Source organism: Ptiloglossa arizonensis, chromosome 2 (genome assembly GCF_051014685.1).
Source record: "Ptiloglossa arizonensis isolate GNS036 chromosome 2, iyPtiAriz1_principal, whole genome shotgun sequence".
Classification (NCBI taxonomy): domain Eukaryota; kingdom Metazoa; phylum Arthropoda; class Insecta; order Hymenoptera; family Colletidae; genus Ptiloglossa; species Ptiloglossa arizonensis.
In genome coordinates, this window is record NC_135049.1 from 19020325 (window position 1) to 19040662 (window position 20338).

At 37.0% G+C, this 20338-nt stretch overlaps 3 protein-coding genes across 7 annotated transcripts in view; 2 read left to right on the top strand and 1 right to left on the bottom strand.

The window, feature by feature from the left end:
• The first annotated feature begins 190 nt into the window (after window positions 1–190).
• LOC143143129 (sperm flagellar protein 1) lies at window positions 191–1192 on the top strand. The gene is made up of 3 exons (XM_076304056.1): window positions 191–328; window positions 404–691; window positions 782–1192. The coding sequence occupies exons 1-3, from the start codon at window positions 217–219 to the stop codon at window positions 1048–1050; spliced, it is 669 nt and encodes a 222-aa protein (XP_076160171.1). The 5' UTR covers window positions 191–216; the 3' UTR covers window positions 1051–1192.
• On the bottom strand, window positions 733–1961 carry Lsm3 (U6 snRNA-associated Sm-like protein LSm3). Of its 2 annotated transcripts, XM_076304055.1 has the most exons (5): window positions 1793–1961; window positions 1608–1715; window positions 1332–1535; window positions 963–1259; window positions 733–864 (listed from the first exon to the last, which is right to left on the bottom strand). In XM_076304055.1, the coding sequence occupies exons 1-3, from the start codon at window positions 1811–1813 to the stop codon at window positions 1353–1355; spliced, it is 312 nt and encodes a 103-aa protein (XP_076160170.1). In that variant the 5' UTR covers window positions 1814–1961; the 3' UTR covers window positions 733–864; window positions 963–1259; window positions 1332–1352. The 2 variants fall into 2 exon arrangements, with proteins under 2 accessions (XP_076160170.1, XP_076160169.1); XM_076304054.1 differs by having other exon boundaries at window positions 738–864; window positions 963–1535.
• A 316-nt stretch (window positions 1962–2277) lies between these two features.
• Scar (wiskott-Aldrich syndrome protein family member 3 SCAR) overlaps window positions 2278–20338 on the top strand; it is a 65132-nt gene continuing 47071 nt past the window's right edge. For 2 of the 4 annotated variants that reach the window (XM_076303831.1, XM_076303836.1), the window contains exon 1: window positions 2278–3143. The gene's annotated coding sequence lies outside the window, so the exon portion shown is untranslated. Of the gene's footprint in view, window positions 3144–11960; window positions 11982–20338 lie in introns of those variants that run through there. The other 2 variants (XM_076303832.1, XM_076303835.1) reach the window with 2 other exon arrangements.

Below are 20338 nucleotides of genomic sequence, written 5' to 3' on the forward strand. Positions count from 1 at the left end.
CAATACGAAAGTGGCATTGGTACAAAACTTATTCGAAGATCCTCAACCTAGATGAAGTTGCTTTCAAATAGAATACTTTCTAAAGGATGTTTTCCAATCAAATTTAATAATCTGGAGGTTGGCAGAACGTGACAAATGTATAACGACGTCACCAACGAATTTAAATGTATAAAGAAGTGTATTTTTAGATCTTGTAGTTGCAAATAAAATCGAAGTATGAGCCTGGTATCGGAAACTGGCGATAATCTTGAGGAAATATATGTTTGGATCGAGCAAATGTCGTTTTCCAAACCGAAGAAAAGTCTGTCGCGAGATTTTTCCGATGCTGGTACAAGAAAAAAGATTGTCAATTATAAAAGAATTTTTTAATTATTAATACAAGATTTTACCCGTTGAATTTCAGTTTTTATGGCCGAGCTGCTAAAACGATATTATCCGAAACACGTTGACATACATAATTACATACCTGGAAATAGCATTGCAAAGAAGATAGATAATTGGTGCACCCTGAATCGTAAGGTGCTCTCTAAACTCGACATAAAATTGGATAAGGATATAATTAATCAATTAGCAAATTCGCAACCGGGAGCTATCGAAAAATTATTGACTGACGTACGAGTTAAAATTTTAAAAGATTGTAATGCCGACAGGGATTCTTTGTATTCTGTATATGAGGAAAACGGAGAAGGAGGTGGGTAAAAATCATAAAAAAATATGGTATTTGTGTGAACAAATTGGTATGAAAAATTATTTAAGATAAATATTGTTATTGCTTGAAAAGAGGTTGTTAAGTCAGTACTTAATTCTGAAGAAATAGAGAATAAAACTGTTCCGCGACACGTTTTCGTTCGACTCAAGCAGCAGCTAGAAGAAAAAAATACAATTATAAACACGCTCCACCAAAAAGTGATTCATCTTGAATCTTTGATAAAACTCAAAGATCAAAGGATTGTAGATCTTACCACGCAAATAGTAAAACTTGCAGAGCCTTCTTCTGCATTCAGATCTGGTAATTTAACTAATGCAAGCAATACAATCTCAGAATTTTAAGTTAAAATATAGTATATTATAATTCTTTAAATTAACACAGCCATAATATTTCAAACATTATTATACTTCTAAAGTTTATATTGTTTTAAACTTTTATTTAATGTACTTGTTTTAATATAGTATACCACACTTTACTTCCCAATGTTTGTGTCCATGTTATAGGATTTTGTTAGAATTCGGCTAACTTGGTTGAATTTCGTATCATAATTCTTGAATAGTAATACAATAATTGATAACATTAAAGTAGAACTGTACTGTAAATGCTTGTGATTTTTACATACATTACATCTAAGTAAAAAATTTTATATCGGAGCTCTCATACTAGGTGGAGAGACCAGAATTACACCATCGCCACGGACAAAGAGCATAGAAATATTCCTTTTTGTAGTCCGATAAACTTCTTCGTAAGTTTCTTCGTCAATCTCTATAGTTGTCACAGTTTCCTCGGCTTCTCCTAACACCATGTTTAAGTGCTGGTCGTAAGCCTGCAATTAATATTCTTATAAATCCTTTAGATTCAAAACTCGATAAAATATACTCTAAAACAAAATATTTACGTGTAATCGTCCCCGTAGTTCTCTCTCATTTCTCATTTTAACGTATATCCGTTCATCAAGACTTAATCGAATAAGATCCAATGGTTCTTTAACATTTATTGCCGGAACCTAAAAGGAAAGTATATGTTAGATTATAACGTGTTAGGTTAGATTTATGTTTAAAATTACGAATTAAGTGTTTTCACCTGTTCCGTTTCATCAGCCATAATATAAGTAAATTTTGTCGTTGGTAGTATTACTTACAACTTATTAGCAAATTCAGATTATAGTATTACAAGTGTATGAAACAGTAAACGCTACATTTATCTGTAATACAACTAATCATAGCGCGGCATAATTCAGATAAACCGTTAAAAGACACCATTTTATCGCGTTATAGAACAAGCCGACAAGTGGCGCCACACATAAGCTTCGATAAAAATATATAAAAATGTACACAATTTTAATTCAATAATTCGCGAAGAAAGACTCTGACAGGATCCTCGATAATATTACTTCGAACTTTTCAAGGGCACGTCCTTTGATAAATACATACTCGGTTCATAAATTCTAGATAATTATTACGAATTGAAAATGTCATTTAAATTCTCCCGCGTATTAATTCTCAGTTCGACCGCATCGGGGAACTAGCGCTCGTGTGACCAGGCGATGGAAATCAGCGTAGCTTGAGGTATTGCTAGAGCGAGCGAGCGCGAGGGAGTGAACAACGCCATTTTCTTGATTCGCGGGTGAAGTCGGTGCACAGTGCGTGAATCATTTGGCGACGTTTTTTCACGTTTCTCCTTTACGACGACGATATTAGGGGCTGTCCGTCGGCCCTGGTGCGTTAGGCAGTGTTATGCGTGGACACGCGGGCAGCTGTGCGGTGGATATGGTGAGTTCAGAGAGATCGAAGCGCTCCCGGGAGACGTGACGTCTTGTCAGTCGGCCTTTTCCCATTCCCCCTTCTTGGTGAGCTCCCGCAGGGATGGCTCGTGCAGAGTTGTCGTTCATGATAACGTAACAGAGACCATACGACCGACCGACCGTTACGTTCTAAATTCGTCTTCGCGTCGGGCACGATTCACGTGGAATTAAAAGGCTCCTTGAAAAACCGGGAGTCGTAGAATGTTTCGTCCGGGCCAATGGGCGGAGGTTTAGGGCGGCACATGGCTGTTGGGGCGCCGGTTGTACAGGGGGTGGTTTTCCCTACGGCTAGCTCGCGCTGACGAAAATTCACCGTTATCATCGGTCACGGTATTCTGTGGATACGTATCTCTTGATCGGAATTGCGTGTAATTGCGGCCGGTCACGGTTCGAATAACAAGTTCATAGTGACAGTGGAAAGAGAAGTACTCCGTTATATGTCTCGATTTCTTCGCCGAAGAGAGGAAGCTGCCGATGCATTCGGCCTTTCGCGGATCACGCATATCTCCCGTGTGTAGCGATTTGTATTTTGTGCACGTAAAGATCGGACGAAGAGACGACAGCGATCACGGACAATCTCTGGGGAGATATCTGCGATCCTTGTGCGACGAAGCAGGGCCAACGAGTAACGTAAGCTCCTCCTTTCACATTGCTTTTGTAAATTTTCTAACATCGTCTTGTTAACCGCTTAATCCGATCTTTGGCAATGATTTTTCAATGGACCGTTAGATCGTACGGAACGTATATGCGTCAACATTATCGATCGACGGCTGTTGACACATTCGAGACATGGCTCTCATTCTTTTTTACTAGAAACACACAGTGCGGTCCGTTATGTTTCATTCTGCACTCTTGTTCGCTCGTACAGACGTAAAGTTTTACCGATCGCGAAGATCGTTTCGATAATTTCGCACGTTCGACCGTAAATACCAGTTTGGCTGGTTACGCGTATTGCCACGACATTACGTGCTGTAACGTAATGTACGAGCGTGAAGTGTGGTTTTCGTGGCAGGTATCGCCCGATCTTTGAATTTGTGTCATTGATACGAACTTTACCTTGGATTGATCGTATCTCTATACGTCTTTCGCGTACTATACGGTGCTTGGTGGTTAAAATCTACCGTGACATTCATGCACCGATTAACTCGCTCGGTGTTTTGACCTTGTTGACATTTTAAATGTTTTCTGCCCGCCTCAGAAATCCGATAGGTAAGTTCGCCCGCACTTCCGCGGTTAGCTTCTAATCTCGTATTATCTTTTTCCGATAGGTCTTCCCATGCGTATCACTCCTGTCATTCCACGAATTTATCTCGTTTAGTGTACATGGCAGCCTACGCAATTCGTTGATTCGCCGAAACTTACGAGATGAAATTGCCGGTAGTAGTGGCGCTAATAAGTGGCAGTGATGAGTAGTGATGGGATTAAGTGTATCGCAAGTGGTATCGAAATATAATGTAATATGTCCAAGATCTTTACGCGTACAAAACGAAAGCGTTATTTATTCGAATTATTCGACTGAAACAGCTATATTCGGATAATTATCGTAGGTAAATATTCGTTTGAAATTATTTGAATAATATTCAACTGCGATTAAACTTGACGTCGTCATTGGTAAATAGTGCTACTTACAAAATAAATTCGACAATTTTATTTGTATTGTTTTCATTGGTGTATTCGTTTTTTTCTTTTCTTATTAAGTAACGTTGGAAAACAAAATTATGCAATCGGTGGATGAATTAACAGTAATAAGTTGTAGCACTCATTTATGAGGAAACAGCTTGTTTACTCGAACGTTGTCGCTGCTTTATCGTCCGACGATATCTGTATTTTATGTTACAATGACGCAACACGATAAACTTATGATAGACATTTTCTACAAAATCGTACGATTGGGAACTCGATAATAACGGCTTAATTGGAATCGAGGTGGACCGATTAAAACGAGTCTCGGGTAGAAATTATTAGTGGTGTTTGTTTGTAAAATTATACCTTTGTGCCCCGTATAAATATATAAATAATTTATTTATTTATTTATTTATTACGTTAATTTTGCACTTGTAAAAGTATTAGATCAAAGTTTTTTGAGACTTTTAAAATTAGGTAGAATTATTTCGTATGTCGAACTTGATCGATTCTTGTAGTTTCTAAAGAAGAAAAAAAAAGTTTTAATGTGCATGCTGTTTTATGCAATTGGGACGGATCGTACTTCCTGGTTCGTTGAACATAGAAACAAACGGAAGGGGAAACAGTTGAATGGTGTAGCACGTTCTATCTTTCTATGATTATACTTTTTTCTATAAGTGCAACGATGCTCTTGCAAAGTGCAATTGCAATCGTTTTTTAAATGTCACTATATGCTTTTTACATGAAACGGTTCATTTTGAACGTAAAAAATGAAGAAATATTTTTAAAAATATTCAGAATGTAACGGTATATTTTAGCGCTTATTGTAATGTAATAATTTTTGAGAATAATATACAAAATATAACGTGAAGAATTGATAAAATCACGGTAAACATAACTTCACATTGAATAGCAACCAAACGTATGTTTTAATTTCAAGACAATATATAATTGCACATCACGGTTATGAAATATGAACAATAAAACAAGAGACGTGCAAGATGCGTGACACACCCTGTATACATGTACGAAAACTGATCCGTTCACTCGTACAAAACATTTCTCTTCTAAGAAAATAGTGTCCCGTGAAGTTAGTTTTTCTCACTATTCTACTTTCTCACCATTGTTTGCCGTTATGTTTTCTCTACCACTACTAAGGATGTAATCACAAGTAATCTATAACGCAACACGTTCAAACGAAACAAAAATTGAAGGTCTGCGACACAATCCGTTTTTTGACCAATATTTGGAACGTTCGTTACGAAAATTAATTTTCCATTATTTATCTTCTTTTCGAGATATAAAAAATATTGCTTTTTAATTGCCTTAGAAATGTCGATGCGCACTAATGGCTTCGCTGTAAGTTTTTGATGATCGTCGATGAGTAAATTTATTAGATATTTAACAATGAAGGGGGAAAAAAAATGTTTTTGGCGATTACAAATAGACTTACGTCACTTTAAAGGTAAACTCATATTATTAATGCTTATTTGTCCCTACGTATGAGCTCTATTAGCCAGTGAAATTTATTTTTATACTTTTTACATTTAATGTTTTCTCAAAATGTTTAATCGTTTGGTGAATATTTTTCGTGATTCCAATGAGCTCGAAATTGATTTCGTTTTTCATTTTGGCGCGTATAGAGATTGCCATTTTATCATCGTGTTCGAACGACTTCACGTTACAAACGTGAAAGAGAAGAATTGTGTAGTATCGAGCGAAGCCAGGCATGTACACGAACACGTGTTCGAACACGCGACCTGTGCGGGAGAACGAATTTAAAATAACCGTGTGTGTTTTATGGGTGGAGTACTGTCGAGATGTTTCTTTATTCATGAGTGCAAACGACGAAGCACTGTGGGGAACATTAATCCTTTAAAATCGTCGCTCCCCGAATGTATATGAAATGAAGTATGTTTTTATCAGAAGTCTATATTTCAACGTTCTGCGCGAAAAATATCACGCCATTTTCGAAGTTGGTCGGTATATCGATAAAGATCGAACAAAATTGATAACCGGTTACACGTTATCGCTTTACGTGTGTTTGGTTCTATAGTTTTTATTAAGCTCGGAACGACATGAGTCACTTTTACGAACAACATAAAAGAACGAAACACTTTCAGTGGTTAAGGCAATATCGTGTATTTGCGCATAAACTGAACGATTCTGTATATTATTAGAAATATGGAAACATTGTTTTTGCGAAAGTAGATTTGGAAATTGAATTCTTTATATTATTATAAATGCGATTTCGACACCGTTTTCGTTCTTTTGAATTGAAATTTATGTTTTTATCGCGTTGATTTTAACGTTCAATTCATAATTGCTTAAACGAGATAAATGACATTTTTTAATAAATATTACTACTATAATATCGTCAATTGATCGTTAATTCGAATATTTTTTCTAGAAATCTTAAGATATCAACGAATACAATAATTTTTGTGTACACGATACGTCCAACTAATTTAATAGTAAAATACGAAAGAGAAAACAGATTTGCGTGAAAAAAATAGAAATAATTTCGATTACTCGGGAAAAAATAAATATTTTATTCCTTTGGATAGTCGTGTGCGGAAATTTCGTAGCTGCATTCTTTAAGCATACCCGTCGAACGCTCATAAGCGTTCACCGCACGCGGTGCACTGATCGACCGACCCTTTGCAAACGCCCATAGCGAGCCAGCGGATCGTTTGATTCAACGAAATTGCCAAACTTTTGCCTCGAGTATATTCTTCCCTTTTTAACAATAAAGCCAATGTATTGTTCTCATCGCGCTACACCGTATATTGCAAACAATTTCATCGCGGGCATACTTTTCTCCCCTGAAATGCTGTTTTTTCGCTCGTTTTATTTCTCGATTCGCTTTCATACACTCGAAAGTCTATTAGAACGATCTGCGCGTGGCGTATTAAGCCGCGTACGTCATAAGTTCGTACTAACCAGTGATTTATGGCATGTAACATGGTATACGAATAATAACGTCTATCCTGTCCCTTGGTGATTCACACACGCAGGCGTGGATGAACGCCTTCACTTCGTAATAGTCGGCGAACGAAAAAAAAAAGACTGATCGTGCTCTTTGTGCGCTACGTAGAAATGAAGTCCGCGGTTTCGTAGCGAGTGAGGTTTATTATTGACGCGCGCCTGGAACTGATCTTTCAGTTCGGGAGATAACAACGCAGCCAGGTCGAAAAATAAGGTCGTATTTACAATTTATTTTCCGACGAGGAAATTCTTCGGCCGAAAATACATTCCTCCGGGAACGAAATAAGAGAACGTTAAGAATGATCGATTCTGTTATTTATCTTTCGAAAAATCGTCAAATTTTTCTCCATTCGAAACATCGTAAAATCAAATGTTTTCCATTACCATTGGATCGTTCGGAAAGTAATTTCGTTTTCCAAAATCGAGAATATATAATATAATTCAATAAAATGTTTGTACACTCTAAAAAAATCGTGTTCCATTTTCACCAAAAAAAAAAAAAAAAATGAAATGACTTTCCAAACAATCTAATATAATCTATAACATTGTTACAGATACAGTAATGCTTTTTTTTACATTTCATCGCGTAATCCTGTCTTTTTATTGTAAAAGAATAATCGACGTTTAAAATCGAGGGTCACTTATCCAAAGTGTTCGACTTTTCGAAAATCGTGAAATCGAAACAGAAGAAGCTGCGCGAAACAATTGGGGATTCGCGCGATGATACAACTTTCGCTTTCCACCATTCGTGGAAATGATCCGTCGCGATGTGATTTTGCACGCTCGCGGTTTACAGCTAGGAAACGATTAACCTTTCGCTCCGACTCGCTCGAACGGCGTAAGAAGGGCAGAGTCGATCGACGGTTATTGTATTATATCACTGTAATTTCACGAAATTATCTCGCACGGCCGATTGAATACGAATTAAACGGTGAAATCTTTGTGCTCGCCGAGCTGAAATTCGTGCGAGACGAAACGAGAGTTGAACAGGTGCGCTGCACGATGCGAATGTTGACCCTTTGCTGGCTGTTTACGACATAACGGTGCGCGAGTAAATGGTACAAGAATAGTTGTTGAAGGTACGGTTGAGCGATTGCCTCTGGAATCCGTCGAATGCACCAGCTATCTCTCCACTTTTTATTTATCGGGAAAAAGTGCATCATTATGTACAGTGTGTCCCGTAATACACGAACCACATTGGGAATCGATTTTATTCGACGTTCAAAAACGATTAAATGAATTCGTACAAGCGTGTGCCCTGTTTGACCTTGCCTCCGGGTTGCAATAATGTTTGAGCCGGCGCAACGGTTTTCATTCGATTGGTCAGATATCGCGCTCGATATCTTACGTGTGACCTTGTTGACCGTTTCGTAAACATTGTCCCCGGATTTAAGTATATTGGACTTTTTTTTTCTCTTGCGACGACGTTTGAGATTCATTGTTTACAGAATACCCTTCGACGATCGATAGGATTATACTTGGTAGGAGAAACGATTATAATTTAGATTATTACATTGAAACTTCTGAGCTTTGTTTTCGATTCTCTTCCGGTGTAGTGTAAAATGGACGGAAAGGGTAATCAGAAGATTTTTTTTTAATAATAAAATCCGCGAGAAGAATTCGAAGTAAATTATTATTTTTCTGTTACGAACGCGTAAAAATGTAATACAGAGTCGATAATGGAACAAAGAGTTTTTGGATGCGTTTTCACTGTAAGATTTATTTAAAAATAGAAACTTCATCCAGGCTCTGCAAGGGATCCAAGATCACAGTTTGAGCGTTTAATAAATATTTTTAACTTACGTTTCCTTTCATCTGTTATTGTCCCATTCATTATTAGTATGTCGAGCAATTTAAGTATTCACTGCTAGATATGGAAATATTTCTGTAATTGAACAAAGACTACGGAAAATCTAAGCGATATCTGGATGCTTTGGAAAGATAAGAAGATCAATGATAAGGCATTTACGGTTTCGCGTTAAGGTGCACGGTTGTCGTTCTAAGTACTTGTTGCGCGTGTAATTGGATATAGATTGCTGAAATACGAAACTTGTTTCACTTTGGATACAAGCTCGAATAACATACATGTTTGCACGAATTTATTTCATCGTTTTTAAACGCTAAATCTTTTCCGGTGTACTTTGGATCCGTGTATCACGGGACACCCTGTACACCGTATTGTCGGAATCGCGGTGGCTGCGATGATCGTCCGCTTTTGGCAAACGCTGGAATGCGGGAGAAGAAATGGGGACAACTTAGCAGCAAGCTGCTACAATTGAGCATCGATATACTATATTGCACAATGCAACGCGTTTGCAGTGCAGCTTGTTTCCTTCTACTTTCAAACGCCGCGAGATAAGTTTCGAGTTGGAATTACGCGGCACCTCGCACAAAACGTGTTACCGATTATTTGGTGGATAAAAAATTTGTGCAAATGCAACAGTGATCGTTGCAAACTTGTATTAGCGATTGTAGTCGAGAATCAATAATTTGAAATTAATTGTAGTTAACTTGTATTATAGATTTAGTATTGTTTTCTAAAAATGTCGATTTATCATTGGTACCGATTATTTTGTGGACGAAAAATTTGTGCAAATGCAACAGTGATCGTTGCAAACTTGTATTAGCGATTGTAGTCGAGAATCAATAATTTGAAATTAATTGTAGTCAACTTGTATTATAGATTTAGTATCGTTTTTTAAAAATGTCGATTCATCATTGGTACCGATTATTTTGTGGACGAAAAATTTGTGCAAATACAACAGTGATCGTTGCAAACTTGTATTAGCGATTGTAGTCGAGAATCAATAATTTGAAATTAATTGTAGTCAACTTGTATTATAGATTTACCATCGTTTTCTAAAAATATCGATTTGTCATTGATACCGATGAGCTTATCGATAAGTCTTATCCAGTAAATTTTTAATTTTAAATTTGTGAAAGTATTATCAATAAAACATTTTTTCAATGAAAATTAAATATTTGCATTACTTAAAATTTACGGTACTCGAATCGTTTTTCAAAAATTTTTAAATTTGAATAATTAAGAATTGTTCGAACGAAACCGTGTTTGGGCCTTTTTTATCGGAAAAACCTTGCCATTCGATTGATAATATTCTCGTGAATAAGAAATATAAAAATTTGAATTTTGCTACGTAAAAGACTACAAATTTTCTTTTTCTTAAAAATTCAGTTTGCTTTACTAATGTATTCACGATGAAATGATATATAAAGTATAGTATCTGTACCAAGCCTGTGACAATCTGAAAGACAGTTATTATATATAATAAAGACGTGAGTGGTAAATTGTGAGAACGAGTAAAATATCGTTAACAGTGGTGGGAATAATTCTGGGACAATTTGATGTACAAACGGTAATGTAATTTTAGTACGAACTATAATTTACATAATCGACGAAATGTGTAAAATATTGAAATTTCCAATTAGTAGCACTAAAATGTGTAGAAAAAATCGTCTATTTTTTCTTTTTCTGCAATTTCACGTTAAATTTGCTATAACTCCATTAATTTGTGTATAATTTATCTTTCAACGGCAACAATAATTTGTTCAGACGAACAAAGATTTATACTCGGGACTGACAATTTGTGTCTAATAGTAGAAAAGCAACATTATCTAAGAATAATAAATGCATCGCAAGTCACTGACCCATGCAAATCATATGTATATTTCAACGTTATTTACAATCAGTGCTCTGGGAAATGCACGCGCATTTCATGCAATTTATTGACCGCACGATTACGCTTAGATACAATTAAGAGAAAAATTATCAATCGAGAAATTGAGATTGTAGCAATCACGTGGAATTAGTAAAATTGCAAAAATAAAATAGAGTAGACAGAAATGTTGATTGTATAAATATTGTTGATCATGTTATAGAACAAAAAAGTTTGAAAATTTAATTTGCAACAACTTTAGGTACATACGGGCGTTGTTGCTATAAAAGTAAACACCGAGTTTTATTACAATTATTCTAGCAGTTTGCCTCGATAAAATAACAAATAAGATTACATTTTGTTTGTATAAAAGTGTTGATGGGGAATCCGTTTTAGCAATATGTATTCAGTAACGAAAAACGATTAAATATTCATACAAACGCGTAGCTTACTTGACCTTGTTTTCGAATTATAACCGTTTTTGTGTTCAATCACCTCACACCCACGCATCTGTGCAACAATTGTTCACAGTGAGCACTCCTTATCTAATCGTACTATTCTCTGGTGCGTTTGAAAATTTTAAGTTCTCTTTGGATATTTTCACAATTTTCTCGTATAAGTTTTCGAAACATTTAAACGTTAACGATATTTTACAACGATCTGACAAATAAAAGTTTAAAAAACTTAAATTGTCGGTTCACGCTATTGTCCTTGAATCACGTTTAATATCGAGGTTTTTCAATAGCACGCTTATTACATGAAATACAAAATTAAAATAAGAACGAAGTATTTAACGCGTAGTGAACTTTATCGCGGAAATCAGATATCAATTCACACGTGAAGTATTCGAACACGACACAGCTACGTTGAAAACAAGGTTAAATACAGTAGTATCGGGTTTTCGGTTCGGGATCATACCTGGACAGTTCGAGGAATTCTCGCTTGCCACGGGATGGCTAAGTCCGAGCGAGGAATATCGAGCGCGAGTGAGATAATAATATTTGACTCGGACACGATTATTTATTTTGGATAGGTAATGTCGTGGCGGCACACGCCACGAAGCCAGTTCTTAGAACTGGTGGGGGTAAAGGCGGACCGCGAAGCTTGGCGAAACGCGGACCGTAAATAGTGTCCCACGATCACGCAGCCTAAGCAGTTGTCTATAAGCCAAGCCGGTGCTATTGTAAGTTATACATGTTTACAGGTATTATTTCTATCGTTCTCGAACACTGGAATCCCTCGTGGACCGTATGTATTAATCTTGTGGACACAATTGACAAGTATTTTTCATTTCTACGGACACAATGAAAGAAACCGTTTCTCATTTTTCGTAGACACTCGTGATCGACGAACGATCGACGCGTAAGGTGGGAGCGAATGTTTTGGAAACGGTTCGTTCGATATTTAATTCAATCCACGCAAGCAGGATATTAAAGTCACATTTTGTTGTTGTATGCATAAGAAACTGAGCCTCGTTTCCTGTTGCGAGGGTTTAGCGAGTACGACGAAACAGGAAAGTGGCAACTATCGATCCGAGCAGTTTACCGCTATTGCCTCGTTCGATATAATTGTTAATTAGCGAGTTAGCCGAGCGTTCAGCCTCGCTCGCTTGCCCGCGTCGGTCGACTCGCTCTTTTTCTTTCTTGCATGGTCGTCTTCTTCGGCGTAGTTCTTCTTTCGTGTTCAATACGCACGGTTGAATTTCTTTGCGACGATCCGGTGTCACACCAGCCCGACAACTTTTTTCCCTCCCGTGTGACGATTTTCGAGCGTGCACCGCGCGGCTCACGATCCCTCTTCTGCTTTTGGCGTCCATGCCAATACCAGAATGCCCGTAAAAGCGCGTGGCTCTCGATCAAAATTCTGTCGCCGCGTCTTGCAAATTTCACTCGCGACTTCGACAAGCCGGTTTTTATCATCCACACCTTTCACGGCATCGATACTGTTCTCCTTCGCTCCGTGGATATCGCTTTTGTAGTTTCGTTCGCAATTAGTCGAATTACTTTACGCGACAAGAGTAACAACGATTTCATTCTTATTGCGAAATTTTTATTACTTTCATTTTTATTGGGTCGTTCGGAAAGTCGTTTTTTTTTTTTTTTTTTTTGTGAAAATGAAACACGATTTTTTTAGAGTGTACGAACATTTTATTAAATCATGTACTCTTCGTTTTGGAAAACGAAATGCTTTTTCGAACAACCGAATAATTTCGTGCTATAAATAATGGAATATTAGGTTACGCGAGGCCAACATAATAATAGAATATTAATTAGGACACGATTCGTTTAGATAATATCGATTCGAATATTAAATCGGAGAAGCGGTTTTTCATATTAAAATTGATTTGCTTGGTATAGAATTCTTGGAACGAACGATCGTAAACGGTTTTATTGAGCGTACACGGGTGAAAGAAATTTTATTATTAATTTCCTCATTGTATTTACTCGTTTCGAACGAGGCGCGCGTTTCGTTTGCATACATTCTATTTGTGTTCAATTTACACAAATTATACGTACCGCTATGATCGTATATTGCGACACAAACATAATTACGGTATTCCCTCGCCGACCGATCGTGAATCTAGTTCGCGTAGAGTGAACGAACACAATACTGGAGATGACCCTGGTCCAATTATCGGTGAAAAAAAATTTGATCGGTTAACGAGTGCATTCTGCGTTTATTTGTTTTCGTCAAATCGACGAGAGAAAGTTAAATACGGAATTGAAAATCTTTCCAAACGTTTATTATTTTATTCGAACATTGATTGCCTATTGATTTTTGATACACCACTTCGGTAAATCAATTCCGATTGTTTTACAGTCGACAATGAAGCAGAAATTGTTCTTTAATCCGACGTATAGAGAAATATCGCGCTCGAATAATAATTTTAACGATACGCGCACGCTTCGAGATTATTTATTCGCGTACGAACAATGCGATGTAGTGCCCCATTCTTCGCGAACGAATTATGATATTGATAAATGCAACGTGGACGGTGACAGAGCACTGGTATTACCCCATACGTCGTTCACGCAACGTTAACTTAAACGCTGACGCATCGAGTGACTTTATTTGAAATATTTCCCTTCTCGAACAGTAAGAGCTCTTATGGTTGTTTATCCACTGGCAGCCGTTGTAACATTCTGCTAGGTATGCGTATACGCGCGTGACCTTGTACTCTTGTCTTCGACAGGGATAAAAAAAGGAGAAGAAAAAAATTACTCACAATAGAATCTAGAATGGCCATTTGACCGGTTCTAGCGATGAAAGGAAAAACTGGTTAGTTTGCAGGCGTCGTTGCTCGAAAAACTTGTATCGTTGGTAAGTTGCGCTAATTTTTCTCGCGACGTTCTTTCTGCTCTGTAAAATTTTTAGTAACAGATTTTGCGGACGATATTATAAGTATTCCACGAACACAGAGTCGCAGATTTGTTCCACCGTGGCTGACACGGTCATTCGTCTAGATTATATAGGGTGGGTCGTGAAATTGGGACGAATTGTAGATCCAGCTTCGACGAAAATAACAAATAGTGACGGGGGAAATAGTTGCACCGTAACGTCTATTCTTGTACGACTTCACCTTTTTCGCAAGTGCAATAATGGATTTGCAAAACGAAGTCGCGAAATCGAATTTCAAATATTAACAAAGTGTTTATATAGTTTTTGTTACATGACAAATCGACGAGAGTCTCTCGGTTAAAATGAGTCCAAATACGATTTCATTTGGATCATTTTTAATTATACGTTATTACACAGTATTATTTTTGAAAAGTTTTCAATTTCGTACAATTAAATATAATTCGAACTCGTTTTTATCGGGAAATATGCCATCTTTTCATAGATAAAATATAATAAAATATAAAAAATAAAGTTTTCAATATTGAAATTTTGAAAATTAAATCGTCAAACGCTATTTCGTTTACTCTTATCGTTACAATATAAAAAGGCGATCTATAGAAAAATATATAAAATAATTGGTTTACGTTTGACGCGATATTTTGTTAAATATTTCCCATTTTATTTTCCAAAATTAATTCGTTACCCCGAACAGTCAAATACATCACCATTGACATAATAAATATTTTCTAACACTTATTCCACGGTTCTCGTTAATCACTAATTCTAGTTAAGCTATTCGCTAGTTACTTTTCTCAAGTAAAATATAAAATACATAAGAAAATATTAATTTCATGAAAAATATATCCCAATACTTTCGTACACAGAATGATAATGAAATCGATATAAAAAAAAATCATATATTTGCATTCGTTTTAAAAGTGTACCATTCTTTCATAATAAAATTAAGGTTGTAGACTTTCTGATACCATCAACGGTTCCCCCGCCATCTTTTTTCGAGCTTCGACAAAACAGGAGCTACGATCCGTTCCGATTGCGCGCCGTACCGTGTGTACTTGTAATTATCGTAAAGAAATCACGAAAAGTAGATCCAGGAGGCACGTGAAAACGATACATCGTAATTTCCTCGTATAGAGAACAAGAAAATTTTCAGCTAATCAAATTGGAGCAACATACATCGAGACAAGTGGATCCGCCTTCGACGCGATATTTGTGCTCTGCATTAATTTAAGAGAAGGCAGAGTATTACGTATCGTGTGTACTTGTAATTATCGTAAAGAAATCACGAAAAGTAGATCCAGGAGGCACGTGAAAACGATACATCGTAATTTCCTCGTATAGAGAACAAGAAAATTTTCAGCTAATCAAATTGGAGCAACATACATCGAGACAAGTGGATCCGCCTTCGACGCGATATTTGTGCTCTGCATTAATTTAAGAGAAGGCAGAGTATTACGTATCGTGTGTACTTGTAATTATCGTAAAGAAATCACGAAAAGTAGATCCAGGAGGCACGTGAAAACGATACATCGTAATTTCCTCGTATAGAGAACAAGAAAATTTTCAGCTAATCAAATTGGAGCAACATACATCGAGACAAGTGGATCCGCCTTCGACGCGATATTTGTGCTCTGCATTAATTTAAGAGAAGGCAGAGTATTACGTATCGTGTGTACTTGTAATTATCGTAAAGAAATCACGAAAAGTAGATTCAGGAGGCACGTGAAAACGATACATCGTAATTTCCCCGTATCGAGAACAAGACAATTTTCAGCTAATCAAATTGGAGCAATACACATCGAGACAAGTGGATCCGCCTTCGCCGCGATGTTTTTGCCCTGCATTAATCTAGCAGAAGGCAGAGTATTACGTACGAGTTTCACAATATTCTTACGCAGAATAATACCTGACCGCGTTTTCGGGACGCTCAGCATCCGAGAAATCGGGTCGAGATGCTAGGTCCGCGGTAGACGTCTAAAGAACCACAGCTGACCAATTCGAATCCTATTTAAACCGATGACTCCTTAATTCGAGGTCACGTTCTAAAGAAATCCTTGTTAAAATTCCGACGCGGCGTCGAAGGATGCCTGCGAGTAGGAATCTATCACTACGCAGCTGGAAATTACAAAAGTAACGCAAAGTTAATAATTTTTTTATTCCAAGTATTAAACTCGGTATTTTAAAACACTTTTTGAATCTTTGTTACTTATGAATTATTGAAGGAGAAACGATTAAGTAAGGTAGAATCGAAAGAAACTCGGTTTCTTTATTCTTCTTTAGTAAAAATTGAACTGTGCTTAAATATTATTACGAGAGAATACAAAAAATTGAATTTCTCAAATTGACGATTTTTTATATACGATCTAGATTCGCAAAAACTTTTGCAAAATTGTAACAGAAATATTTTCCCTAGATTCGTTTCGACTCTTCGAGTTGTCCTCATTGCGGCCTCTCTTTGTAGGTGCAAGCTGTTTCATCTCGTTTTATTTGTGCCACGTCTAAGAGTGGTTTTGTACACTGTCGCGTGAGAAACGATTTTGTCGATGATTCGTTAGAAAATCGTGCGCTAGGATCGAAAGTTACGAAACGGTTTTCGAGTCGAACGAGCCGATTGCGAGCGAACCGTCTCTGTTTACTCATCGTCGTTTCTCGAATGTGAAAAGTGGCAGTAAATTGCTCGTCACTGTACACCGTAGAGCCTTGTCCGAGTGGCATTGAAACCAATTTTGATATCAAGGTGAGTGGTTCGCGGCATGGTAGAAAATTACTCCTCGATCATCCTCGATGAGGCGATATTGCGCGATCGTCTCGTCGTTGGGTCATCTTGGACCGATCTCGAGTCCTAAGAGCCTGGGACTTGCGTGTTAGATGTTTCTTCATCACATTGACCTCGTACCAAACGTATTTAAATTCTCCATCATGCTCATTTCTATATTTAACTTCTATTTATTCGACTTTTTAATCGAATACTCTTGGAGCCAATTTTTGCGACACGATTAAGCAAGACAGAGAGAGAGATGTGCATTTTTACATGTCGTTATCGTTTAACGCACTCTAAACGTACAGTAAAGCTCAAACCGATCTATCGTCGTGTCACAAAGATATTATTAATACTAATCAAATTATCCAAAGCTATTCTGGACTGAAAATATTCTTCGAATTCAAAAATTGTTTACCTATTACAATCGGATCTTGGCTACCCTGTAGGTTACGGTAAGGAAGTTTGGATCAATATCTCGATACCTGTCGATTCTAGCGAGAATTTCAGTAGGACGAAAAAGTTTCCAAATATAATTTCCAATAACTTTTGTCCTGTGTATTGTTACGATAAAAGCAATGGTAAGCGAGATATCGTCCATTGAGTACTTGACTCTCCGACCAAGAATCCTCTGATCGAGGATTCACCGATATTGTCGGATTTTATCTAATCAATAAACGCGAGTATATTTTATTAACATAAATTAACATCGGATACAGAGATATACGGTTATGTTTTGTAAGCAATACCGCGTTTAGAAATCAATTTTGTGGACAAATCGGAACGAAGATATCGTATTGTCGGTCATCCTTGAATCGAGGATTAATTAAGGTCGAGTGGAGACGTTATTAGAAAGATCTTCACGTGCATATTGCACGCTCAACTCTGACGTTCGGCTAATCTACGTTCGTGTAATCAGCAATCCTCCTCGGACGCAGCTGCAGCTGGACGCGATGAAAACTATTCGTTCATAAGAAAGGAGACGAGCAGCTTGTGATGGACCGACTCGGTCTTCTCGCTTTCAATTTTATTGGTACTCGACGTCGCGAGCACGGGTGCTCGACGTTAATTATACGCTAGAGGGATTAATTTAGATGGTATCGTGCCACCGCTGATTCAAGTTTAAGCCCTAAAGTGCCGTAAATGATTAGCCGGAGCTCAGTGAAACCAACGGTCTCTCTGGTATCGCGCGCAGCGAAAAACTGCGCGTAAAACTAGTAACACGAACGAGACGAACGTTAACAGTGCGTTTTAATTAGCGACGAGTGTTGCAATTAACCGGGGATCGTTTCGACGTTCCTTGGTAATCGTCGCGATTTTCGTTTGATTAAAAAGAGCCCGACGATTCTAGGAAAAGAAACGAGCGATTTCGCGTCACTCTTCGTTTGGAAGAGAACGGTAGATCCTGGATAATACTGTTGGATGAAAATAAATTGGCCGCTCAAGGTTAAACTTTATACGGTATACGTTAACTTTATACGATGTACGTTATACGTTGTGTTATTCGTTATTCGTTATACGTTGTACATTTAAAGTTATACATTATGTGTCATTCGTTATACGTTATACGTTATACGTTTAAAGTTATACATTATGAGTTATTCGTTATACGTTATATGTTATTCCTTATTCGTTATACGTTTAAAGTTATACGTCATGTGTTATTCCTTATTCGTTATACGTTTAAAGTTATACGTTATACGTTTAAAGTTATACGTTATACGTTCAAAGTTATACGTTATGTGTTATTCCTTATTCGTTATACGTTATACGTTCAAAGTTATACGTTATGTGTTATTCGTTATTCGTTATACGTTACGCGTATAGGTTACCGAGAAGTATACCCCACTGTACTTCTTAATTTTTGTAAAATTTTGCACAGTGTACTTGAAACATTGAAAATAATTATGTATAGTTTTAGACGTAGACGGATTACAGTTCAACAGATATCGAAGATTACAATTTTGTTAAGATTTTTCAACTAAGATATTATAAATTGTTGTCTGTAATACTTGAGCTTTTCTTTCTTTTTTCCGTATATCTTATAACACGCACTCGTTGCAAACATTCGATGACAAAAGCAGTACGACGAAAACAGAATTGAACATTGTCCTAACAACTGTGCCACTAAAACTTTAACGTTAAATTTCTTCTAACCTGTTAATCGTCTACGTTTGAAATTATACATTATCAACGTCGATGGTTCAAACACCATCAACGTGTAAAGGGTCGTTAAAAAATGAGCTTTGCATTTAGGTACTTTTTCTGGTCGAACAGAGGGAAGAAAGACAGGTGTCATATTTGGCAATATTGACAGTAGGGAAAGTGACCTTGAACGACAAATCGAATTTGATGCTACTATAGTTTCGTACGATATTACTATTGGCCTGGATTAAACTCAATTCTCCCTTACAAGTTTGCAGTGTTCTCAATATATTACTGCAATCGTAGCACTGACATCAGCTCCTGCAAATCTACGCTTGTACGATCAACGGTGCAGTGATGCAGCTGCAACCGCGCACTTCGATCACAAAAGCGTCCATCGAATGTTGCGTAGCACTTTCGCATTGACCTGGCTGGAAGCCAATTCCTTTTCTCACCTTCTCTTGTTCTTATGTACGGCATCCTGCAGAGTTCACCGTTGGTCGGTTAAAGTTTAGAATAACTTTACGGCCGGACTTATTTTCTACAATTTTGTTCAACAGATTGACCGATAGTTTTTTGAAACTTTGAAAACTCGTCCATTGTAGACGCATTATTTCAATACCTTGTTCAATTAAAGAACGATTCGTATCAATTCTGAAGCGGTCGAGTCAGAGTAAAATTAAGTACAGTATTCACATACGTCGATTAATATTTTAAATATTATTAATATTTTAATATTTTAAAGAAAAAAAATGTTTCGATTGTAAAATTCCAGAGTCGATAATTTTTAAGGAGTGACTTTATCGAGCGAAAGAAAAGGTCCATTAAAAATTAATAACCGAACGAAATTGAAATCACGTTGCTCGCAAAAATTCTATAAAAAAAAAGAATGAACATTTCCACAATGTTTATATATCGGTAGCTTCATTTTCCCCGCGATAAAAAAATATGAAAATTCTTCGATGAATAATTCGTAATTCGAAAATCATCGCAAATTTAAAAGTATCGACACAAAGCTATTTGTGAAAACGGTTCGCGTTTTATTGCGAGATTGGATAAAAATCTACATCATAAAAATTCACTTCGGCCACGGATACATCATTACACGGTTTTTAGTTCATCGTTCATTGTCCCGTTAAAATGTAGCCCGTGACCGCTTACAATATCAGCAGTTTTTCTTCATCCCCGATTCGTTTTTCTTCCCTTCCGAGTCTTTCTTCCTTATTATCCTCGTTCCTCGTTTCTTCCCTTTGTATCCGTTTTTTTCCCCCGCTGTCCCC